This window comes from Trichosurus vulpecula, chromosome 5, assembly GCF_011100635.1.
Source record: "Trichosurus vulpecula isolate mTriVul1 chromosome 5, mTriVul1.pri, whole genome shotgun sequence".
In the NCBI taxonomy this organism is placed as follows: Eukaryota; Metazoa; Chordata; class Mammalia; order Diprotodontia; family Phalangeridae; genus Trichosurus; species Trichosurus vulpecula.
In genome coordinates this window covers 102,382,530-102,409,962 of record NC_050577.1, presented here as the reverse complement: position 1 = coordinate 102,409,962, position 27,433 = coordinate 102,382,530, and the positions used below count along the sequence as shown (strand labels likewise).

General features: G+C 34.6%; 1 protein-coding gene and 1 pseudogene across 1 annotated transcript; both read left to right on the top strand.

Annotated features, from left to right (window-relative positions):
* The first annotated feature begins 13,684 nt into the window (after positions 1 to 13,684).
* Positions 13,685 to 14,537, top strand: LOC118851435 (annotated as a pseudogene).
* Positions 14,538 to 22,616: 8,079 nt separating this feature from the next.
* LOC118851430 (olfactory receptor 2A1/2A42-like) lies at positions 22,617 to 23,597 on the top strand. The gene has a single exon (XM_036760878.1). The coding sequence runs from the start codon at positions 22,617 to 22,619 to the stop codon at positions 23,595 to 23,597; it is 981 nt and encodes a 326-aa protein (XP_036616773.1).
* The last annotated feature ends 3,836 nt before the right edge of the window (positions 23,598 to 27,433 follow it).

The following is a 27,433-nucleotide window of genomic DNA, read 5'->3' as shown; positions in this document are numbered from 1 at the left end:
GTTTTCTCGCATCCTTCTCATTTCTCTTCCCAATTTCTCCTCTACTTCTCTAACTTGCTTTTCCAATTCCTTTTTGAGCTCTTCCATGGCCTGAGACCAGTTCATGTTTTTCTTGGAGGCTTTTGATGTAGGCTCTTTGACTTTGTTGACTTCTGGCTGTATGTTTTGGTCTTTGTCACCAAAGAAAGATTCCAAAGTCTGAGACTGAATCTGAGTGTGTTTTTGCTGCCTGGCATGTTCCCAGGCAACTTGCTTGACCCTTGACTTTTTCAGCAGGGTATGACTGCTTGTAGAGTAAAGAGTCCTTTGTTCCAAGCTTGAGGGTATGTGCCATTGATTTCAGAGCTATTTCTATACAGCCAGCTCTGCTGTACAGCACTCTTCCTTCCCCAAGAACCGCCAACCTGGACGTGATGCAAATCTTCAGCAGGTTCTTCACTCCTGCTCTGATTCACCACTGAATTCCTCCCACCAGGTGGGCCTGGGGCCAGAAGCAACTGCAGCCATAGTTCTGTAGCTGCACCTCCCCCCACTATTCCTGAGTGGTGGCCGAACTGTGAACTCTTTTCACTCTGTCCCCGCAGCTTTTCCCACTAACCTTCTCTGTTGTCTTTGGTGTTTGTGGGTTGAGAAGTCTGGTAACTGCCACAGCTCACTGATTCAGGGTGCTAGGGCCTATTCCCCCTAGCTCCTGGCCTGGTTGGTCCTGCCACTGCCCATGCTGGGCTCCGCTCCCCTCCACTCCATGTGTGATAGACCTCTTCCAGCGACCATCCAGGCTGTCTCGGGCTGGAGCCCTGCTTCCCTCTGCTATTTTGTGGATTCTGCAGTTGTACAATTTGTTCAGAGTCATTTTTATAGGTTTTTGAAGGGACCTGGTTAGGAGCTCACACAAGTCCCTGCTTTCCAGCTGCCGTCTTGGCTCCACCCCCTATGCAAAGATCTTCTTACTACCATTTCTTAATGCCCAAGAAAAAATACTAATACTTATATGATATTCTATGATTTGGTACCAAATCTGCCAGTAACAATTGTATTTAGCTTATCATTATTCTAATATCCAAGTGATTTCTGGCTGAGAGAGAAGGACATTCCAAATTGCAATAGTTCCCCCATGTTTTTTGACATGAACCTTTACCCCAATTTGAAGTGACATTTACAAGAATCTAGAACAAAAAAAATATTTTTCTTTTTGTCAATGATATTTTAAATAAATTTAAATAATATTTTCTTTTTCTCCAATTACATGTGAGCTAATTTCAAAAAAATATATACCTTCTTATGTTTTGAGTTTGAAATTGTAAACTTTCCTTCCTTCCATTAATCAGTAGCAGCAAGAATGGCATTGTGGGATCCAGCTGTCACATAAGTTTTTGGACAAGAATATGGGTCAAAATATGATACCTGCTTAGTAGCTATGGAAATTGAAAATATTACCATGGGTGAGAGATAATGTGTGAGGCCATAGAATTGGCATGACAAGGCCTTAGAAAATAAGTGAGCAGCTCATCCTATCCAATTGGGATACAATTCCTCTGGAACAGATATCACTAAGATTATTACTGACTTTTTAATGGGTATAAGATCAGAGGCTACGGAAATGAGCATAATGGACTAAAAGGCCTTTCCATGGTCATAGTTCACAGCATTCATTGTCATGCACTGACTCTTTGTTAACTAGTGGGTTGATTGATTTATTAATTGGATTCATAAAAAAGTATTTATGTACAATTGAAGGGTGGCATAGCAAAGAGAATACTGTATCCAATCAGAAGACATGGGTTCAAGTCACAGATCTGCTATGTATTACCAACATAACCTCAAGTAAGACTTTTTTCAACTCTCTTATCCTCACTTTTTTGACTCTGTGAAATAAAAGGATCTGAACCACCCTGTTATATCCCTTTCAGAACTAAATCCAAGGATCCTACATTGCAAAATACACAAAAAATATTTAAATAGATACTTAACAATACAAAGCACTGAAGCCATTGAACTTTCTAAGATTTGTACCCTAGAGAGGTCTCAAATTCTATTTCCTATGATTGTAGATATAAAGAGGAACAGTCATGATTAGAGATGGACCCAGGCCTTAGAGAGTTCTAATCCTCCCCTGAGAATCACAACTCAGAGTATATCTAAACTGCAGAATTGAGAATGTTTCCAATGGGAAACCTATTGTTTGTATCCCAACTGGAAGTCAAGTGACAGAATATAAAAAGCCCCATTGGGATGTGTAGTTCTTTGGACTCTCCGTCCTGGCTGCAAAATTACTTCAATCACATATGACTTTTGCTGTTGCTACTGATAGCATATGAAATATTCCTTCCCTCAACTAACACTTAATTCTAAGGGGATGGTGGTATGAGGTAATATATACGTATATATATATATATATATATATATATATATATACATATATATATATATATATATATGTATATGTATATGTATATATGTATATGCATATGTATATATATACATATATATGTATATATATGCTTTCGTGGATGCATAACTAGGCCAAATATTTTCAGATTATAAATTTGTAACATGAGTCTTCCTCTCTCCTGGAATTTAGCCCCCAGGGTTTCATGAAAGGCAAACAGTCTTAAATTTTCCTCACACAGAATTATTTCTTTGCTTCTCTGTAAGGAGGAGGCTGGTGTTTGGGAAGTTTTATGATGTTCCACCTTCACTGAATCCTTAGGAGTCAAAGTCAGAGCTAAGAAAAGAGGAAAAGTTTTGCTGCGGTAGGACACAGGGAAAACTTCCTCAAACTGAACAAAAAGCCACAGAGAGCAGATCTGAATCTCATCCTGAGGATCCAAGAGGTAATCAAAGGTTTAATCCCATCTCAAAGACCACCTCCCCAGAACTTGCTCCAGGTTCCAATATAGCCTCCACATGAGCATACCCAGGTAGCCTTCTAGCACTTGACTATGAGTTGTGAGCAAAAAAATGATATGTCTAATTCCATGTAGACTATGTCTTTTGTTCTATACTTCTTTATATATTGATAAAAGGCAGTTTTATCTTTATCTTACCTAATGACTTTAGGTAAGAAGATGGCTCAAGTAAAAGTTATTGTAAATATTATATATATAAAAGGTGGGCAAGGACCTCAAGTGTCTCTACTACTTGACTGATTTTTATTTTAACAGGTGAAAAAGGTCTTTAGAAAATTCAGCAAAGTGCTTTTGAATGATGGGTTCAGAAAGATTTATTTGTAAAAGACCATAGGAGAATAAGTAATCTATGACTTCTTTGGGAAATATTGAGAAAGAGGAATTGTATTTCATGTAAGAAAAATCCCATTGTTTAAAGTTGGCATATATAGATCTATTAACTGATAATCATTTTAACTACCTACTAGGTTCCAAGTACTCTTATAATTATTGGGAATATGCATGCAAAATGCTTAGCTTTCTCTACTCTTAAGGAGCTTACATTTTTTTGAGTTGTTGAAAAATGCCAAATTGTGAATAATTTGTGTCTTATCCATTCAGCTGATATGTGTAATATGTGTGTATATTTATGTGCATAAACATATGTATGTACAAACATGCACATGTATTACCTATATACTTACATATGTGTTTGTGCCCAAGAGGCTGCCTCTTATAATAGATAGGGACACAGTCTTCAAGTCAATGGTACCCAGGTTCAAATCCCTACCTCTGACATATATTGGTCCTAGGACCCAGAGGAAATCATTTAAACTAGCAAGGGTCTTAGGCAAATCTCTAAGACAACATGTTGTCAGTACTCAATGATTTCCATAAGTAGAGTTAGTTTCTTCACTAGGACCTTCCTACATCAATCAATCACAACTCAGTAAAATCTATACATATACAGACACATGTACATAGAGTTTTGGGACACCTTATACTGGGACATGTTTGTATGCCACTTGTATACCTATGAATGTATGTGTCTATTTTTAAGTATGTAAACACACATATCCATACATAAAGAAGTAGTTTATTCAGATTTCATTGCTGTAGGAAATTCTTGATAAGGAAACTCTTTTGCAAAATAAATCAAAAACTCCTCCTAGAGAATTCCCACAGTTACTGTCAGGCTGTTGTTATTGCTGTAGTCTTTAATGTGTGTATCTCTTATTCTTATTTCTTTAAATTCATAAAAATATCACTCTTTGAGAATATCAGAAGAGCTACTTTTCCCCTCTTGGTTTTTTGTTTTATTTTCTTCAGATTCAGCACATGTTCCAGGGAAATAAAACCAATATATGTCAGATGTGGAGGCTTGTAGCTGGATCAGATTTCTATCCACTAAATCAGTGTATATCTTGTGCTGCAATATATACCCATGAAATAAGATTAATCTTTTTCTCATTAGGATGTATGTGTGGGGTCTTACCTAAAGGTGAAAGAAAGAATAAGCTATGTTTTCATTGAAATGTACAATACCAAATCTACAGGATTCTTTGTGATTTACGTAATCTATTCTTTGCCCCGATTATCAAATTTTTACCCAAAAGCTGAAGTGAATTTCAGTGAGGACAAGAGCATTTTTTGTTTCCTAATTTTTGGTGTCTGAATCTTTGAGCTAGAAGAGAACTGAGGGTTATACTCATCCTATCCCCCACCCAAGGGGAGAATTTCTTGCCAAGAGTTATTGGTCTCCATTTAAATAATTTGGGTCATTCCTGCTTTAACTTTCAAATTGGTAGAAATGCCTACCTATTCATCCTAGCTTTGCCCTTCTAGAACAATACAACAAAGTGGACTCCATTCTTTTATGGAAGCCCATCAAATATTGATGTAGGAGAATTTTGGAGAAGGAGCTCAATTAAAATTGTGACTACAAGTCACAGGACTAAAAGGTGAGGGAAAATTTGTCCTCTTTTTCTCCCTGTAAGAATGAAGGAAGTTAGTGAATTGGAGAGGTGTCTTCAGGTGGATCAATATTTCATGGGTTCTAAACTGAGCATAATTTTTGAATAATGGAAATTTCCTTCTTAATGACTTCTGCAGTAGTTCAAAGGTCCAGAATCCATCACAATTTTTTTTTTTGGTTTTCCCAGTGCCTTAAATATTAATACTTATTTTAATTGGCTTTAATTTCCTCATCACATAGTAAAGTAAACTTTAGGGTAAGTGATTTGGTGATAAAAGGTGATAGAAAGAGTAAAATACCATCATGAATGGTCTATATATAGACACTGTTATGAGCATTAATCATGAAACTGGATTCATCTCATCCAAAAAGGCGTGAGGTGGCTATAACTATAGCACTCCCTTTGTCTTCTGGAACTCTGGTACCAAATAGAATGTGAAGAGGGTTTATGACTTCTAGTGCCCGGACTTTGCTTTCTGTGCTCTCAATAGTCTTGTCACTTGCTACTCTATTCACATTGTTGCCCTGTTCTCCCTTCAACCCATTACATGGGTAAGTGCCTGCTTCAATATTAATAAATGTCAATTTTTTTGTTCTTATGTGTAGAGGATAAATGGGTGTTGACTATGATGAGAAGGAATTTTGAAAATCTTTTGCCTCTTTTCCAGATACATATGCTCAATACATGTTTCTTCAGCATTGTGATGGTGATGATGGAATGGCATGTAAGAGGTTATAAGGTTTTTGAAAATTGGAAATCTACCACAATTACCTCTTTGTGAATTATAGAATAATGAGGGTGGACGATTTTGTCATTTTTATTGATGACTAAAATGGCTAGAATTATTACACTCATGATAGAATGTCCTATTTTGGTTGATTACCATGTTGAACTTTTAAACTTTACTGTTTATATTTACTTTTTGAAAATTTATTTTATTTTTAATTTATGGAATAAAACAAGCATTTCCATTACATAGTATATTACAAATATGATTCCACATGAAACTGCCAACCTACTATGTACAACTTGCTATTACTTCTTAAGTATACAACAAAGTCATCATGTAAATTTCTTTTTTATTCTTTTTGTTCTTCCCTCACCCCACACCCTTGAGATGTCCACCATTAGACATAAATAGATGTATAGGTATAGATAGATATAAATGTATATGTATGTATGTATATACACATACATATGTAAAGTTATTCTATATTGTATTGTTAATGAAATTAAAAGATCTTTCCCATCCATTAATAGATCCATATGGCCTTCCTGAGTAACATGGAAGGCTGAGGCACATGACCCCATGGTTGGAACAGCTTGCCAAAGGGGTGGAGCAAGAAAGGGTGGAGCAGGAAGTTGGTTTGAGTCAGAGCTGGGAGAGAACTGGTGGACATTTCAGCTTGGAGAGAGAGAGAGAGAGAGAGAGAGAGAGAGAGAGAGAGAGAGAGAGAGGAGGCAGGCAGAGAACAGAGCAGCTAATGTGGGTGAGAGAGGGGCATTTTTGACTAAGGGAGCTTGGTTTGTGGAAAGGCCCAATGGAGGGGAGGCTTGGGGATCTTGGTGCCCCCTGCATTTGTAATGTGTATAGACTGCTTGGTTACTATGATGGATTTCTTTGTTGCTATGATGAATTTGGCTTTCTGGTGTTGCAATCAATGCTTTGGTTTCATCTTCTGTGTAGAGTCTGTTATATTTTGTGATTCAGAACTACACTGGTATGTTCATAGCAGCCGCAACCACTGTGAGTATCACATTGGCTCTACATATACATATTTCTATTTTCAGTTCTTTTTCTGAATGCAGATAGCATCTTTCTTTATGTGTCATTAATAGCTAATTTGGGAATTTTTAATAGGTAAAAGAACTTATTCATTTAGTCATCCTTAAAACAATATTGTTGTTACTATATACAATGTTCTCTTGGTTCTGCTCATTTTGCTCTTCATTATTTCATGCAAGTCTGTCCATGTTTTTTTAAGATCATTGAATCCATCGTTTATAATAGCACAGTATTATTCCATCACAATTATATACCACAACTTCTTCAGCCATTTCCTAATTGATGGGCACCCCTGCAGTTTCCTGTTCTTGCATACCACAAAGAGAGCTGCTATAAACATTTTAGTATATATAAGTACTTTTCCTTTCCCCCCAATCATTTTTGGAAATAGATCTAGTAGTGGTATTTCTTGGTCAAAGAGCAGTTTATTAACTATTTGGGCATAGGTCCATATTACTCTCCAAAATGGTTGGATCAGTTCACAATTCCACCAACAATGAATTAGCATCTGAATTTTTCCACATTCTCTAAACCATTTTTCACTTATCCCTTCAGTCATTCAAATATCCCCTTCAATCAGAATCCTGTTCCAATCTAGTAGGTATAAAATCATGCCTCAAGGTTGTTTTAATGTGCGTTTCTCTTATCAACAAGGATTTGGAGCATTTTTTTCATATAACTATAAATTGTTTTGATTTCTTCATTGGAAAACTGTTTGTATCCTTTGACTGTCAATTGGGGAATGACTCATATTCTTATAGATTTGACAAAGTCCTTTATATATTTTATATTATATATATATATATACTATATATTATATTTATATGTTATATTAATATATTTATATGTTTTTGATCTGAGAAATTGTCTATACATTTTCCCCCCAATTTTTTCTTTTCTTCTGATCTTGGCTACATTGGTTTAATTTACATACAAATTTTGTAATTTAAAGTAATCAGAATTAGATATTTTCAAATAACTTTGCTCCCCATCTCTTGCTTATTCATAAATTGTTTGCCTATCCATAATTCTTATAAGTAATATGTTCCATGTTCTTCACATGTCCTTGAAATATCTTTCTTTATATCTAGGTCATGTATCCATTTTGACTTTATCTTGGTAAATGGTGTAAGATATTGGACTATGCCCAGTTTCTGCCATACTGCTTTCCAGTTTTGCCAACAATTTTTACCAAATAATCAATTCTTATCCCAAAATATTAAGTCTTTACACTTGTCAAATACAATTATTATGTTGCTATAAATTGTATGTCTACTCTATTCCATTGCTCTAACTTTTTATTTCTTAGCCAGTACCAGATAATTTTGACAATTATTGTCTTATGATATAGTTTAAGATTGGGTACTGCTAAACCTCCTTGCTTTACATTTTTTTCACTATTTCCTTTGATATTCTTGATTCTTTGTCCTTTCAAGTGAATTGTTATTATTTTTTCTAATTCAGTAAAATTGTTTTGTAATTTAATTCAGATGGCATTAGATATATAAATTAAGTTGGGGACAGTTGTGATTTTTTTATTATATTGACCCTGCCTACCCATGAACAATTAATATTTCTCTAGTTATTTAAATTTGATTTTATTTGTATAAAATCTTTTAATGTTTTTATATAGTTCCTGGGTTTTTTTTTGCAAGTATACTTCCAGATATATTAAACTGTCCAGAGATGTTTAAGTGGGGTATCTTTCACTATTTCTTCTTGCACAGTCTTTCTGTGTTATACACAAATGCTGATGATCTACATGGATTTACTTTATATTCTGCTACTTTGCTAAAATTACTAAAGGTTTCAATTACCTTTTTAGTTGAGTCTTTGGAATTTTCCAAATATGTCATCATAAAGCTGCAAAAAGAGATAGATTGATTACCTCATTCTCTATTCTGATTTCTTCTGTTTGTTTTTCTTCTCTTATTGCTATTGCTGGGATGTCCAATATAATATTGAATGGAATTGGTGACAGTGGGCATCCTAGTTTCACACCTGATGTTACTGGGAAGGCTTCTAGTTTATCCCCATTACAATAAAGCTTGCTGATGATTGTAGATAAATGCTTTTTATCAATTTAAGGAAAAATCCATTTATACCAATACCTTCAAGTATTTTTAATAGAAATGGATTGAACTTTATCAAAGACTTTTCTGCATCAAGTGATAAAACCCTATGTTTATAAAAAAGGTTTATTATTAATGTAACCAATTATGTAAATACTTTTCCTTATGATAAATCATCCCTACATTCCTGGTATAAATCCCACTTGACAATAATGCAAAATCTTTGTAATATATTGCTGTAACCTTTTAGCTAGTATTTTTGCATCCATATTAATTAATGGAATTGGATTACAATTTTTTCTGTTTCTAGTCATTCTGGTTTAGGTATCAGTATCATATATGTTCCATAAAAGGAGTTTGGTTGGATCGCTTCTTTACCTATTATTCCACATAATTTATTTAATATTAGAATTAGCTGATCTTACAATGCTTAATAGAATTCACTTGTAAATATGTATGTTCCTGCTGCTTTTCTCTTAGGAAGCTCATTTATGGCCTGCTCAATTTCTTTTTCTGAAAGAGTTCTTTTTAGGTGTTCTATTTCCTCCTCTACTAATCTAGGCAACAGATAGATAGATAGATAGATAGATAGATAGATAGATAGATAGATAGATAAATAGAGAGGTAGATAGATAGATATAGATGTAGATATAGATAGATATATGTAAATATTCTTCCATTTTACTTAAATTATTAAATTTATGGGCATATAATTGAGCAAAATAACTCCTTATAATTGCTTTGATTACATCTTCATTAGTGGTACATTCACCCTTTTCATTTTTTATGCCAATGAGCTGGTTTGCTTCTCTCTTTCTTTAAATCAAACTAAACAATTTTTAACTATTTCATTTGTTGTTCTTCATAAAACCAACTTCTAATTTTATTTATTTATTCAATTGTTTTTACTCTCAACTTTATTAATTTCTAGGGTTTCCAATTTAGTGTTCATTTGGGGACTTTTAATTTGTTCTTTGTCTAGCTTTTTTTATTTGTATACTCACTTCATTAGTCTGTTCATTTTATAGATGTAAGCATTTAGAGATATAAATTTTCCATTAACCACTGCTTTTGCTGTATCCCATACATTTAATATGTTGTCTAATTATTGTCATTCTCTTTAATGAAACTATAGATTGTTTCTATGATTTGTTCTTTAACTCACTCATTCTTTAAGATCTAGTCTTTAATCTATGTTTCCATGGTCCCTTATTGATTATAATTATAATGCATTATGATCTAAAAATGGTATTTTTAACTTTTCTACTTTTATCTATAAAACTTTTATGTACTAACATATGGTCAGTCTTTGCAAAGGTACCATAACACCCTGAGGAAAAGGTATATTCCTATTTCCATTCTAATCTATTCCATTCAGTATCCATCATATCTAGCTTATCTAAAATTCTATCCTATTTCTTAATTTTTTTCTTATTTATTTTCTGGTTAGATTTATATACTTCTCCACCTATAATTCATGGTGGATATATATATATATATACACATATATATATATATATGTACATATATATATATATATATATATATATATATATATATATATATCTCCACCTATAATTCATTTAAATTTTCTTTACAAAATTTAGATACTATAGTATTTGGTGCACAAAAGTTCAGTATTAATATTGCTTCATTATCTATGATACCTTTTATCAAAATGTAGTCACCTGTTTATCTCTTTTAATAAAATCCCTTTCAGCCATAATGTTGCTGAGATCATCATTGTTACCCCTGCCTTTTTGCATCAACTGAAGCATAATAAATTCTGTTTCAACTTTCCATTTTAACTCTGTATACATTTCTCATTATTAATTGTGTTTCTTATAAACAACATTGTTGGATTCTGATTTTTAATCCATTCTGCTATCTGCTCTGTTTTATGGGTTGGTTTATCCAATTCACATTCAAAGCTATACTTCCTATTTGTGAATTTCCCTCCATCTTATTTTTACTCACTATTTTCCTTCTCAGCCTCTTTTTACTTTTACTCTATCCCTGTTGCTTTATCTTCTCCCCTGACATTTTTTTTCATTTTGCCCACCCCTATAAAGTCCCTTCCTTGTCTTCACCCCTCAAGCTCCTAATCTTATTCTGTACAGCCTTCTAAAAGGCCTTCCCCTGCCTTGTCTCCCTTTCTCATTTCTCTACAAGTTCAGGAAACTGCTAAACCTCTCCAGATTTACATGCTGTTTCCACTTCAACCCAGATGAGAATAACATTTCAACATTACCAGCCCTCCACCCCCACCTACTTCCTCTGTATTAGCTCTTCCTTTCATGATCCATTTTCATGAGATAATTGATCCTTTTTACTTTTACCAACCCAATTTTGTTTTTTTTAAATCACCTCATCATACACAACTCTGCCCCAATCTTACTTTCAAGCTACCTTAGTAATGATGACAGTTTTAAGAATGCAGATAACATGTTCATGTATCATAAGTAAACATTTGGTCCTTAATGAGTCCCTTATAATGAGTTTTTAATGTTTTCCTTATTTTTTGGATCTTTTATATTGAATTTTCCATTGAGTTCTACTCTTTTTGTTACAAATACCTGAAAGTCTTTCGGTTAGTCAGATATCCTTTTTTTTGCATTCAAGATTGTACGCAACTTTGCTCTGTAAGTTATTCTTGGATGCAACCCCAGCTCCTTTGCTCTTTGAAATATATTGCCCATCACATGAAATATTCATATAATTATAAGAGATACTAAAAGCTTATTTGTGAATCTCTATAGTCCTTTAAGCAAGCCTTTATCTAAGCTATGCAAAATTTATTGTATTATATTGTTTTTGATGTCCTCCAAATATATTTATTATGTAATATTTATTGGAAGGCTTCTGTAGTTCACAATAATTTGCAGTCAGAAGTCAGACTCCATGACATAAAATGAAATCCAGTGCTATAAAACTTGAATATTTCAAGAATCTTTGATATCATGAGCATTATTTCTATATACACGACAACTTCAGTTATAATGTCTCAGTATAATGTCTTTAAGACTCTCCAACCAAAGCTTAAGTCATCCTTCACCCCTCCCAGTAATGAGCCTCTCCATAATTAATTGTCATGGTTTGTGAATGACAAATACAGAATCCATTACCAAGTCTGTGCTCAAAGTCTTTCCAGCTATGTAGAACTAGCCAGATTGCTATTGTGATTGGCTGGCATGGCCTTTTTGAATCCAGGGTCGTCTCCATGACATGAATATCTATTCAAGAAAAACAATTGTGTAGATACTCGACTGAAATGTTGAGTTTTTAACTGAATCAATTTTAAATTTAGTACCTTATTCAAATTTCAGGAGTTTTTTTTTTAAATTCTATTTTCTGCATGAATTAAAATATTTAAGTTATTAGTGAGTCCAGAATTTTTTTCTGAATATGTGCCACTTACTAAAATCATTGAAACCATTAGCCTTCTTCCAATTAATCCTAGTGAAACTTTCTCTTTTTTTCACTAGTAAGCAAAAACTAGCAATAAGTAGTTTACAATGTCTTTTGTCTAGCCAGCTAAACAGCATAGTGGATCAAATATTGAGCTTGGAGTCAGGACACTCTGGTTTTCAATTCTGACACAAACATTTACTATGTCATAAGAAGTAAATCACCTTTTTGGGTCCCAGTTTTTTTTCTGCAAAATGCGGTTAATAATATCACCTACCTTCTAGGAGTGTTGGATTGATCAAATGAGATAACATTGCAATTTTTCAAGCTTTCTATATAAATATTAATTATTAGTTTAACTATCTTTGCCTTGCCAAGATTTTAACAGAAAGTTTGATCAGCTTTGAATTTTCACAGCAGATGTCAAATGAGATGAATTACAAAAAAGTTATAATACCTCAGATAGACTAAAATAACACTTCCTCCCAGATGTAATACCTATTACTGTCACTAAAGGAAAAAGCATTGCTCTGGCAAAAGTTACCTTTCATAATGTCATATAGATATAGTATTTCCTGCACTTTTAGATGTTTCATTTTTTCTCTAAAGAAGTATTGAAATTAGGCAGTCCTTGATTTTATTTCCATTGCCATTCTACTTCATCACAGTGAGAAAGCATCTTAGTATCTCATAGTGGTCCTCTCTCTGTGTTCAGTGACCATTCCCATCCATAAGATAACAGTAATTAGTTTTTTCTCCTATTGTATTCTGTATAAACAAGATCTGACCATTTGCACATATTTAACTTCTCTCACATTTAACATATTTGAGTTTTATTGGCAAAGCCAATGCTTATGAGATTGATGAGAAGTTGTCTGGTGGGAGAAAATGAAAGGTTAGGAAAATGTGCTAAGATGCAACTGTTGGCTACCTCTCAAAACAAAAATTATGCAAACCATTATCATGAAAGTGACCTAAATTTTTAAGAACTTTGACCTACTCTTAATGAATAATAACATAATTATCCATTGCCAAAAAACCTTGGACTCACTGGGACAGGATTAATAGTAAATGTATTTTGTTGACCAGAATGTTAGAGGCAGATCTACTCAGATTTAGTTAATGGTTGGCTGTAATAATATATCCTTACTTCTTTCTGCCTCTCACCCAGACCAAATGTTCTGAAAAGCTTGAAATACCACATCTTCTCAATGAAGACTTGAGGGAAACCACAACAACTGCAATAGTTTCCCGCTGCACACATAAGTAGTTTCTTGTATTACCAAAACATTTTTGAAGTTTATCTTTGGGGAGGGAAACAACTATATGGAAAATCAAAACAGCGTATAAACTTATTTGTAGGAAGGCAAGTTAATAAAAATCATTAGAAGTGCTTCTTACTGGTTTTGGCCTTCTTCCTTCTGCCCTCTTCCCCAATTTGAAAAAAGAAGGATAAAAAATTAACAGATATTGGTTTCATGAGATTGAGTGCAAATGAATTAACCTATGCATTTTAATATCTTATTCCAATGCCTTTATTTTCATCATAGGGTTATGGAGACCAACCAGACCACAGTGACAGATTTCATTCTGCTGGGATTTCTTGTTAGCCCTAAGATGCACCTAGTTCTCTTCGGGCTCTTCTTCCTACTCTATATCTTCACTCTGCTCGGAAATGGAGTCATCCTGGGGCTGATTTGTCTTGACTCCAGACTGCACACTCCCATGTACTTCTTCCTTTCACAGCTGGCTATTGTTGACATCTCCTATGCCTCAAACACAGTCCCCCAAATGCTGGCAAATCTCCTAGACCCAGCCAAACCCATCTCCTTTGCAGGTTGCATGATGCAGACATATCTCTTTATGACATTTGGCCACATTGAATGTCTTCTGCTAGTAATGATGAGCTATGACCGGTTTGTAGCAATCTGCCATCCACTCAGATACAAAGTCATTATGAGCTGGGGAGTGTGTATTGCACTGTCTATCATATCCTGGGCATTTGGATCCCTCCTGGCATTGGTCCATGTGCTTCTGCTCCTTAGGCTGCCCTTCTGTGGGCCTCGGGAAATCAACCACTTCTTCTGTGAAACCCTATCTGTCCTGAAACTTGCCTGTGCAGACATATGGCTCAACAAATTGGTCATCTTTGTTGCTTCTGTGTTTGTCTTCGTTGGACCCCTCTGCTTAGTCCTAATCTCCTACACAGGTATCCTTGGTGCTATCTTGAGGATCCAGTCAGGAGAAGGACGAAAGAAAGCCTTCTCTACATGCTCCTCCCACCTCTGTGTGGTTGGTCTTTTTTTTGGTAGTGCCATCATCACTTACATGGCCCCTAACTCCAAGAACTCTGAGGAGCAGCAGAAAATTCTTTTCTTATTTTACAGCTTCTTTAATCCTACCCTAAATCCTTTGGTCTATAGCCTGAGAAATGCAGAGGTAAAGGGAGCCCTTAGGAGATTGCTTAGGAAGAGAGACAAGGTTAATAGATCAAATGGAGCTTTCTTTTTATGGAGGATGGAGAAAGAATGGTGCCTTTGGAGTGCATAACAAATTGAGGAGTGCCATGAAATAAAATCACCCATTTTCCCCTCTATTTTTTCCCAAAATTGTCATACTCCTTTTTTGTACCTATGACTCTTCCTGTAACACTTCCATGGGTCTGAATCTTTTTATTTTTGCCCTACAATTTCCTTCTTTTTGTGACATGTCTCCATACTTTATATGATCCCAGTAAAACACTTTTTTATGTCCTACCTGATCATACTCTGCATGTCAGTGCAGTTCAGTGAAACTAGTCAAATACACTTACGACTTTTATTAAAATTCATTTTGATACAGTTTGCTTTTATGTTATATTTACCTCTGAATATATCCCTCTCTTTCCTATTCTCAGCATCATTATGTGTTACAAAGAATAAAAATTGAAAGAAAAAAGTAATTCAGCAAGGTTGACTGACACCTCTGACAAGGCTGAATTATCTGCCATGTTTATATCCATATCCTAATCCACAAGCACCAAATTCTTCAAATCAGACTGAGAAGTTTTTTTCATTTCTTCTCTAGAAACCACTTTGACAATTTATTCATTCATTCAATTAGTGAATAAATATTTATTAATTATTTACTATCTACCAATTACTATGCTAAGCACTGGGGACACATGGAAAGGCAAATCAGGGTTCTTACCGTCAAGGGGATGACATTTAATAGAGAAGACAATTTTAAGCAACTATTTAAATTCAGTTTATGTTCAGTGTAAATGGAAGGTAATCTCAGGGAGATGGCACTAGATTTAGAGACTATCAGGAAAGACCACTGGTAGAGGGTATGATTTTAGCTGAGACTTAAAAAATGCCAGTGAAATCAAGAGAAAGTAAGGATGGAGAACATTTAGTCATGGCAAAATGCCAGTACAAAGATATGAAGTCATTTCATGGAGTGTCATGTACAAGAATAGCAAGAAGGACAACGGATTTGAATCACACATTCCACAAAGGGGAATCAATTGTAAGAACACTGTATAGCATTTAGTTGTGTTTCTATTTTTTTGTTATAATTATTGTGTTCATTTTTTCTTCATTCTGTTATCTTAATTTTGCTTTAGTTTGTATTTCTTCTCATGTTCTTCTACATTCTTCATATTCCTAGCTTCTTACAGTGGAGTAGTGGGCTGTTACATTCAAGTGCAACAATTTGTGTAGACATTCTTCATTTGACTTGTTTTTACTTCTTTCTTCTGCAAAAGATGCACCTATAAGTATCTGGGTACCTATGGGATATTTCTGTTTTTTTAATCTTTTTGGGGATATATTCATCCCCTATGTAATGACAAGAACATGTGTTAAAATATGATACCTGCTTAGTAGCTATGAAAATGGAAAAATATCACCATGGGTGAGAGATATTGTGGGAGGGCATAGAATTGGCATGACAAGGCCTTAGAAAATAAATGAGCAGCTCTTTCTATCCAATTGGAATACAGTTCCTCCTGAACAGATATTACTAAGATTATTACTGACTTTTTAATAGGTACAAGATCAGAGGCCAGGGAAATGAGCTTGATGGAGTACAAGGCCTTTCTGTGGTCATAGTTCACAGCATTCATTGTCATGCACTGATTCTTTGTTACCTAGTGGGTTGATTGATTTATTAACTGGATTCATCAAAAAAGTATTTATGTACAGTTGAAGGGTGGCATAACAAAGAGAATACTGGATCTAATCAGGAGACATGGATTCAAGTCACAGATCTGCTATTTATTACCAACATAACATCAAGTAAGACTTTTTCAACTCCCTTATCCTCACTTTTTTGATCTGTGAAATAAAAGAATCTAAATCAACCTCTTATGTCCCTTCTATAACTAAATCCAAGGATCCTACATTGTAAAATACATAGAAAATATTTAGATAGATACTTAACAATACAAATCACTGAAGCCATTGAACTTTCCAAGATTTGTACTCTGGAGAGATTTCAAGTTCTATTTCCTATGATTCTAGATAGGAGGAGGCAGGAACAGTCACTGTTAGAGATGGACCCAGGCTTTAGAGAATTCTAATCCTCCCCTGAGAATCACAACTCAGAGTATATCTAAACTGCAGAATTGGGAATGTTTCCTATGGGAAACCTACTGTTTGTGTCCCAATTGAAAGTCAAGTGATAGGATCTAATAAGCCACATTGGGATCTATAGTTCTTTGGACTCCTCATCCTGGCTGCAAAATCACTTGAATCACATAGGATTGTTGCTATTGCTACTGATAACACATGATCTATGCCTTCCCTCAATTAACATTTAATCCTAAGGGGATGGTGGTATAAGGTAAAAAAAAAATATGGATCCATGGATATATAACTAGGCCAAGCATTTTCAGATTATAAGTTTGTAAAATGAGTCTTTCTCTCTCCTAGAATTTCAGCCCCCAGGGTTTCATGAAAGACAGTCTCAAATTTTCCTCACACAGTTACTTCTTTGCTTCTTTGTGAGGAGGAGGCTGGTGTTCGGAAAGTTTTATGATGTTCCACCTTCACTGAGTCCTCTGGAGTCAAAATCAGAGCTGATCAATGATGAAAATCTTCATGGCTGGAGACAGAGGGATAACTTCCTCAAGCTGAACAAGAAACCATGGAGAGTGGATCTGAATTTCATCCTGAGGATCCTAGAGATAGTCAAAGCTTTAATCCCATATTAAAGACCGGCTCCCTAGAACTTGCTCCAGGTTCCTGTATAGCCTCCATATGAACATACTCAGGTAGCCTTCTAGCACTTGACTATGAGTTATGAGAAAAAAAAAACTGTAGCATCTAGTTCTATAAAGATTATGGCTTTTACTCTCATACTTCTTTATCCAGTGGAAAGGGCAGTTTTACTTATTAATGACCTTAGGTAGGAAGATCGCCCAAATAAAATTTATTGTAAAGATTGCATATGCAAAATGTGAGCAAGCATCTCTGGTGTGTCTGTTACTTGACTGATTTTTATTTTAATGGGTGAGAAATTTCAGCAAACTATGATTTTAAGAGATCAAGTCAGAGAGATTTACTTGCAAAAGACCATAGGAGAATAAGGAATCCATGATTTCATTGTGAAATACTGAGCAAGAGGAATTATGTTTTATAGAAAAAGTCCTAGGGTTGAAAATTGATATATAATGATCAATCACTTAATCAATAAGCATTTATTAAATACCTACTAGGTTCAAGATACTTTTCTAATTACTGTGAATTCACATACAACAGATTTAATAATCCCTACTCTCAAAGAGCTTAAAGCCTATTTAAATTCTTGAAAAATGACAAAAGTTTCTTAATTTTTTTATGTCTTATCCACTCAGTTGATGTGTATTTAATATTTGTGTATATGCATATATGTGTATGTGCATGTATATACATATGTATATATATGTATATGTGTATATATATATATATATATACACACACATATGTATAGATAATCTATATGCATGTATTATCAAGAGACTGCCTGGTATAGTGGATACAGAGATACCCTTAGAGTCAATAGGACCCAGATCTAAATCCCCACCTCTGATAAATATTGGTTCTATGACCCTGAGAAAGTCAATTAAATGGGCAGGTGTCTTAAGCTAATCTCTAAGACGGTATGTTACAGAAGAAACAATGATCTGTATAAATAGAAGGAGTTTCCTCATTAGGACTTTCCTACATCAATAAATAATGACTCTTTGTAAAATATAAACATATACAAGTATACATATACATAGACTTTTGGGATGCCTTATACAGGCACAAAAACACATATATACATATTTGTGATTTTATATACACACATATATAGCTATGCATATGTGTGTATATTTATGTATATATTGACACACATATGTATATATAAATAGTTTGCTCAGATCTCATTGCTATAGGGAATTTAAACCTTTTTAACAATACAGACCAAAAACTGTCTCTAGAGACTTCCCAGGGTTACAGGCTGTTTTATTTTTTTAAATTTTGTGAGTATGTTTGTGTCTCATTATTTTTAATTCGAAATTTATACAAATATCACTCTTTGAGGATTTCAGGAGAGCTATTTTCTGCTTTTGTTTTTCTGTTATATTTTCTTGTTTCAGTACTTCCTCCAGGGACATAGATCCAATATATGTCAGATGTGGAGACTTGTAGCTGGGTTGTATAGAATCTTAGGCCAGCTCTCTATCCATTAAATTGGGCTGTCCCTAGGACTATAATATGTACCAATGAAAAAAGATTGATTTTCTTCTCATTGGGATGTGTGAGTGGGGGCCTACCTAAAGGTGAAGGGAAGTATAGGCTATCTTTTTATTGATTGGTACAGCACCAGATCTATGGGATTCTTCATAATCTATATGACCTATTCTTTACCTTGACATCACATTTTTGCCAGAATGCTGAAGTGAATGTCAGGGGGACAAAAACATTCTTTGTTCCCTAGTTGTAGATCTTTCAATCTTTGAGCTAGAAGAGAACCAAGGTTATACTAATCCAATCCCCCACCCAATAGGAGAATTTCTGTCACAATATCTCTTGCCAACAGTCATTGGTCGCCATTTAAATACTTCAGGTGAGTCCTGCTTGAACTTTCAGATTGGCAGTAATTTCCACCTATTGGTCCTAGCTTTGTCCTTCTGGAGCAATACAACAAAGTTGACTCCATTCCTTTATGACAGCCCATCAAATATTGATGTAGGAGAATTTTGGATAAGGAGTTCAACTAATATTGTGACTTCACAAATGGTCAGAGAAAATTTGTCTTCTTTTTACCCTATTAGAATGAAGGAAATTAGTGAGTTGGAGAGGCATGAAGAATCAGATAGGGAGTTCATGTGTTGTAAACTGCATATAATTGAGGAATGGAACCTTCTGTCTCACTGACTTTTCTACCGAAGTTCCAAGATCCAGAAACTATCAGCAGTTTTGCACTTGGTTTCCCCAATGCCATTAATACTTATTTCAGTTGGCTTTTATTTCTTCATCTCTCACACAGTCAAGTATGCTCTCGGGCAATTGATGGAGTTAATGATAAAAGGTGATAGAGTAAGGTGAGTTAAAAATATCATAAACATTCTGTATATAGAGAATGCTGTGAACATTAGAAATGAAACTGAACTCACTGCCTCCAAGAGCAGTAAGGTGGCTACAGTTATCGCACTCCTTTGGTCTTGTGAAGCTCTGATACAAAACAGAATGTGAACAGTTTCTGACTGCTTCTAGTCCCTAGACTTTGCTTTCTTAGCTCTTCACAATCCTATCACTTTGTCATTCCATCCATTCACGTTGTTGCCCTGTTTTTCACTCAGCACACTACATGGGAAATTCTCAGTTTCAATATTAATAAATGTCAATTTCTATTACTATGGGTAGTAAAAGTAAGTATGAACTGTGATGAGAGGCAATTTTGAAAATTTGCTGCCTTTGCTCTAGGTTTCCATTCTCAATTCTTCTTTCTTGATCATTGTAATAGTAATGGTGGGTTGGGATATAAGTGGTTGCCAGATTTTTAAAAATTGGAAAAGTACCATAATTACCTATATATAATTGAATCATAGAATGGAGTTGGTGGGTGATATTGCCATTTCTATGGAAGAGTAAATGTCCAGAATTCTTATCCTCAAGAAGCAATATATTATTTTAGTAGATTATTACAGTAAATTTTTAAACTTTTCCTGCTTATATTCATAATGACTTTTTATACTTCTAACCCTATATAATATTGATATAATTATAAGAGATACTAAATAATTATAAAAATAGTAAATCTGATATTTTTAATCTCTATAGTCATTTAGGCAAACCTATACTGAAGCTATCCATATCTTATTGTATTATAATGTTTGTTGACTTCCTCAAAATATATATTGTGTTAATATTCATTGGAAGGCTGTTATAGTTCACAATAATTTGCTAGTTGTCAAAATCCATGACCTAAATGAAAACTAGTGTTATTATTCTATGATTCTTTGATATAATTAACATTGTTACAGATGACAACTTCCCTCTCAGTATGAGGTCTTTAAGAGTCTCTCTGACCAAAATTACAATGTCCTTTAACCCACTTAGGAATGAGCCTCTTCTCACTCTGCGTTGGTTCATGAATGACAAGTATAGAGTCCATTATCAAGCTCTTGCTCAAAGTCTTTCTTGCTTGATAGAACCAGTCATATAGTTCTTGTGATTGGCTGGCACAGCCTTTTTTTAATACAGCATTTCCTCCATGACATGAAGAAGTATTGTAGCAGAACAGTTATCCAGATACTTGATTGAAATGTTCTGTTATTAAGTGAATCCATTTTAAGATTGGTACTTCATTCAAATGCCAAGAATGAATTCTTGATTTTATTTTCTGCATGAATTAAAATGCCTAAATCATCAGTAGGTCCAGAATTTTTTCTGGATATATGCCACTTACTAAAAGCATTGAAACCATCAGCCTTCATCTAATTAATCCTAATGAAACTCTTCAGTAATAAGCAAAAACAAGCAATAGGTGATGTACAATGTCTTTTGTCTAGCCAGCTACACAGCATAGTGGATAGAGCATTGGGCTTGAAGTCCAGATGGCCTCAGTTTGAATCTTGAGACAGGCACTTACTAGATATGTGATCCTGGATAAAGTGCATCACCTTTTTAAGTCTCAGTTTCTGTACCTGCAAAATTGGAGTAATAATATAACCTACTTTCCTGGCATGTTCTGAGGACCAAATGATATGGCATATGTTAAACCCTTTGCAAATCTTAAAGCCTTCTGTATAAATATTAATTATTCTTTTAACTATCACTATCTTACAAAAGCTGTTACCAAACAAAAATTTGTTTATCTTTGATTGTTCACTGAGGATATCAACTGTGATGGAATACAAATGTTACTATATCTCAGATAAATTAAAAATACTTTCCTCCTAGACAAACCTCCTTTTACGGTCACTAAAGTAAAATTCATTGCTCTAGTGTCAGTTACTCTTCATAATGTCCTATAAGCTACCACCTAGAATGTAGTACAGTTCTAGATGCTACATCATTTTTTTTCTGAAGAAGTAATGGAAATTAGGTGGCCCTTGAGGTTATTTCCATTATCATACTTATTCCCAGGGTAGAGGTATCTGACATTGGCTCTCTTTGATTGTTCAGTGACTACATAACAGTATTTTTTCTCTACCAAAAATATCTTACAATTGCACATATTTAGCATTTCTCAAATTCCATTTTAACTCTATTGGCAAAGTGAGAGCTTGTGAGATTGATGAGAAATTGTCTAGTGGGAGAAAATCAAATGTTAGGAAAATGTGCTTAGATGCAATTGTTAGCTACTTCTACGTAATAATAAAAAAAAGACATGTGACCCTTCATCATCAAAGCAACCTAGATTTTTAATAACTTTGACCTATTCATCATGCATAGGAACAGAATCATCCATTCCCAGTTAACCTTGGACTCACAGGACAGGATGAATAGTATTTTTGAGCAGTGTCAGACACAGATCTTCTCAGACTTAGTGGGTAGAAGTAATAAGTCCTCACTTCTTTCTGCTGCTGAACCAAACCAATTGTTCTATAGACCTTGAAAGAGCTCATCCTCTCAATGAAGCTTTGAGGGAAACCACAACAACTGGAATTTCCTTTCCTAACATACTATAATATTCTCTTTTCCCATGACAATAGACATAACCTCTTCTTATACTATAACCTTTTACATAGTAGTCTTGTGTAGCTGCACATATAAGTTTAAGGTAAAGCCACACATATAAGCTGTATACATAAGTTAAAATTTAACTTTGGGAAGTGCAACAATTATATAGCAGATCAAAACAGTTTATAAATTTGTTTATAAGAGAACAAGTTAAAAAATCATTAGAAGTGCTTCTTACTGGTTTCAGAAGCCTTCCTCTCAGCCCTCTTCCCCAACATTACAAAAGAATGAGTAACAAAGATCAGCAAATATTAGTTTTGTGGGATTGAGTGGAAGTGAATTAAATTATGCATTTTAATATCTTACTCCAATGTCTTTGTTTTCATCATAGGGTTATGGAGACCAACCAGACCACAGTGACAGATTTCATTCTGCTGGGATTTCTTGTTAGCCCTAAGATGCACCTAGTTCTCTTCGGGCTCTTCTTCCTACTCTATACCTTCACTCTGCTCGGAAATGGAGTCATCCTGGGGCTGATTTGTCTTGACTCCCAACTCCACACTCCCATGTATTTCTTCCTTTCACAACTGGCTATTGTTGACATCTCTTATGCCTCAAACACAGTCCCCCAAATGCTGGCAAATCTCCTGGATCCAGCCAAGCCCATCTCCTTTGCAGGTTGTATAATGCAGACCTATCTCTTTTTGATGTTTGCCCTAATAGAATGTCTTCTGCTGGTTATGATGAGCTATGACCGGTTTGTGGCAATCTGCCATCCACTCAGATACAAAGTCATTATGAGCTGGGGAGTCTGTATTGCATTGGCTATCATATCCTGGGAATTTGGATCCCTCCTGGCATTGGTCCATGTGCTTCTGCTCCTTAGGCTGCCCTTCTGTGGGCCTCAGGAAATCAACCACTTTTTCTGTGAAATCTTATCTGTCCTGAAACTTGCCTGTGCAGACATATGGCTCAACAAATTGGTCATCATTGCTGCTTGTGTGTTTATCTTACTTGGACCCCTCTGCTTAATCCTAGTCTCCTACACACATATCCTTAGTGCTATCTTGAGAATCCAGTCAGGGCAAGGACGAAAGAAAGCTTTCTCTACATGCTCCTCCCACCTCTGTGTGGTTGGGCTTTTTTTTAGTAGTGCCAGCATCGCTTACATGATCCCTAACTCCAGGAGCTCTAAGGAGCAGCACAAAATTCTTTTCTTATTTTACAGCTTCTTTAATCCTACCCTAAATCCTTTGATCTATAGCCTGAGAAATTCAGAGGTAAAAGGTGCTTTAAGGAGAGTGCTTAGGAAGGAGAGGCCAGGTTGAGAGATGGCATAGGGCTTTATTTATGGTGAGAAGAATTAGGAAATGGGTCTATGGGCTTTGTAACAATTTAGGGAGTAAGTGGAATGGGATTAAATCACCCTTTTTTTTAAAACTCCAGAATCCTCATATTGTCTTTTTCTATTGGTGCCCCCATTAGAATAATTTCATATGTCTGACTTTATTGTCCTCCTCATCGTACCTTTCTTCCCATGACATGGTTTACTTTTTCCTATGCTCCTATTGAAATTCACTTGTTCTAAGTCCCCTTCCCTAAAACCTTGGATATTACTGCAGGTAATTAAGAAATTAAATGCATTAATGACTGTTCTTTAATTTTTATTCTTTTTAAAGTTGTTAGATTTTGATTTTATATCACTTGTATACCTCCCCCTTCCCCACCCAAAGAGCCATCACTTGTTACAAAGGTTAAAAAAAAATTAATCGACATATCAATCAATTGTGACCTTATATTCTTTGTTGCATATTTATTTTATTTTTAACTTATTGAATAAAACAACCATTTTGACAACATAGTACAATTAAAAAAGATGATTGCACATGAAACTGTGAATCTGCTATGCACAATTCACTATTCCTTTTAAATATACAACAAAATTATCATGTGAATTTTCTTTGTTTCCCTTTTTTCTTCCCTGCCCCCTGCCCTAGAGATAGCTACTATTAGACACAAATTGGCATATACATGTAAAATTATTCTATACAAGCTTCTATTTATCAGTTCTTTATGTGGATGCATGTATCATCTTTCTTCATATGATCTTCATATAGTTAATTTGGGTATTTATATTACATAAAATAATATATTCACTCAAAGTCATTATTAAAACGATATTGTTATTATCATATACAGTGTTCTCTTGGTTCTGCTCATTTCATGCTCCATTATTTTGTGCAAGTCTTTCCATGTTTTTCCAAAATCTTTGAGCTCATCATTTCTTCTAGCACAGTAGTATTCCATCATAATCATATGTCACAACTTATTCAGCCTTTCCCCAATTGATAGGTGTCCCTGCATTTTCTATTTTTTCGCACCACGAAGAGAACTGCTATAAACATTTTAGAATATATAGCTTCTTTTCCTTTTTCCCTAATCATCTTTGTCAAATGGTATAGGTTGTCTAATAACTCTTTGGGCATAATTCCATAATGCTCTCCAAAATAGTTGGATCATTTCATAATTCCACCAACAATGAATTAGTGTCCCAACTTTTCCATATCCTTTAAATAATCACCTCTTCAAAGCTTATAAGGGGTACATTTTTCCATCTCTTTCAAAGTCAGATTTGGTTATGATAAATGTAGTGTTCAGTTATATTTATGTTATTTTTGGTTTTGGTTTTTTGTCATTATTGTATATATTTTTATTCTTGATTCTGTTTACTGTACTTTGCATCACTTTGTTTCTGTACTTCCCATACATAGGTGTATTCTTCATGTTCATTTTTCATTATGGTGCAATAATATTATGTAAAATTTGTGTGCAAAAGTTTGTTTAGATATAGCTCAATCATTTTTTTCAAGTAATTTTAACCTATCAAAAATGCTGCTACAAATATATTGATCCATGTGGGATTTTTCTACTTATCTTTTTTTTGGGGGAGGGAATATATACCAAGAAGTGGGATATCTGATGAAAAGGTATAAACACTTTAGTTATCTTTCAGCATAATTCTTAATTCATAGCTTCACTAACAGTGTATCAATATGCTTATCTTTTCACAACCTCTCCAATATTGACTTTGCTCCCCTTTTAGGCATGTTTATAAATTTTCTTGTCCTGAAGCTAGATACCAGATTTTTTCAATTTCCATTTTTCTTATTAGTAATTCAGCAAGTCTTTCATGTGATTGATAGCTTATAATCTGTTGAGAGTGATTTATTCATCTTTGACCACTTATCCATTGAGAACTAGCTCTTGGTCTTGTATATTTATATTAGTTACTTACATTTTTTGGATATCAGACTTTTTCAGATAAATTTGCTACAAAGATAAGCTCCCTCCCACTTAGCCATTTCCCTGCATATCTTAACTTCAATTTTTGTTCATGAAATAATTTTAATTTCATATACCTGAAATGATCTATGTGTGATCATCTTTATCCCTTCATTGGTTAAGAACTCTTCTCCTAGCTGGGAACTGATCCAACTATTCTGGAGAGCAATTTGGGACTATGTCCAAAGTGCAATCAAATTGTGCATACTCTTTGATCCAGCAATACCACTGCTAGGTCTGTATCGCAAAGAGATCATAACAAAGGGAAAAGGACCTACATGCACAAAAATATTTATGGTAGCCCTTTTTGTGGTGGCAAAATATTGGAAAATGAACGGATGCCCATCAATTGTAGAATATCTGAACAAGCTATGGTGTATGAATGTAACGGAATACTATTGTGCAATAAGAAATAATTAACAGGCAGATTTCAGAAAAACCTGTAATGACATGTGTGAAACTGATGCAAAGTGAAATGAGCAGAACCAGAAAAACCAGGAATACACAATATCAGTAAAATTATATGATGATCAACTATTCTCAGCAACACAACAATCCAGCTTTGGTCTTTAATAAGAATTTTCATCCAGACATTTGGGGACAGTTGAACCCAGAGGGAGATTATTTCCTGACTCCTTCTTCCTCTATGGAAACTCATAGGATACAGAGACAATTCAGAATGTTTAAGGTTACTGATAACCAGCCTGAACCATATCTGATCTCATGTTTGGAAATGCAGGCCTGTAGGTCTATGAATACTGACAATAACCCTAGAGCCTCAAAGAGTTCAAGTATGAGTTCAAATATGTCTGAAAATTTCAGTCTATTTCTATTTTCTTCATATCCATCATTTCTTCATGTGCTGTTCCATTATATTCATGTACCATAATTTCTGTAGCCATTTGTTAATTAATGGTTATCTGCTTTATTTGCAATTTTTCTTATTACAAAGAAGAGTGGGGGTATTTCTTATTATTAACAACTCACAAAGCTACAAATGCATTTTGTTCATCACTAGCTGAGTGTTTGCACAGGAATTCAAAATAGAAACACACAGGGATTGAAGAGTTATAGGTGGATTGAGATAGAAACAGATGTGTACATATTGACCTAGAACCATAGACATCTGTCAGCCTTTGTAATTGGCTGTGGCTGTCACAGTTGAGGTATTCTGGCAAGCAAAGTGTGATAGACAGGAAGCAACCTCATACTTTGTACTGCTGGACCTGCTATGTTTCATGAGATACCACCTCCTTCTGAACATACTTAATTCAGGTCTATATAAATCAACATTAGTGAAAGGGATTATACTCTCTCTGATTTCAGCAGGTCCCATATATTCTCTATTCAGATGACTCACTAATTTATTTAGCTACCCCTCATCTCTTTCCTAAGCTTTAGTCACATGATTACAAATGTTCCAGTGGAATCTTCATTTGGATGCCTCCAACCTCCTCAAACTCAATAAAGTCAAAATAAAATTTATTATTTTCCTCCTCAACTTGCTTCTCTTCCTAACTTCCTTTTCCTGTCCAAGAAACTACTATCTTCCAGGTACCCAGGTTCCTAACCTAGAAGTCACCCTCCACTCTTGATTCTCATTTATCTCTGCATCTAAACAGTAATCAGGTTTTGTTGACCACAGGTACATATGTGGGTATAAGAAAAGAGATTTTTTTTAAATTTATTCTAAAAGAAGTGTTTTTATTAATTCAAACTGAAACATCCTCAGTTCTTAGTTTTCCTGAACACTGTCTTCTGGGGACACCACTTACTTCCATCACCTACCATTCTAGGTGTGGGAGGACAGGATTTGAGGGAT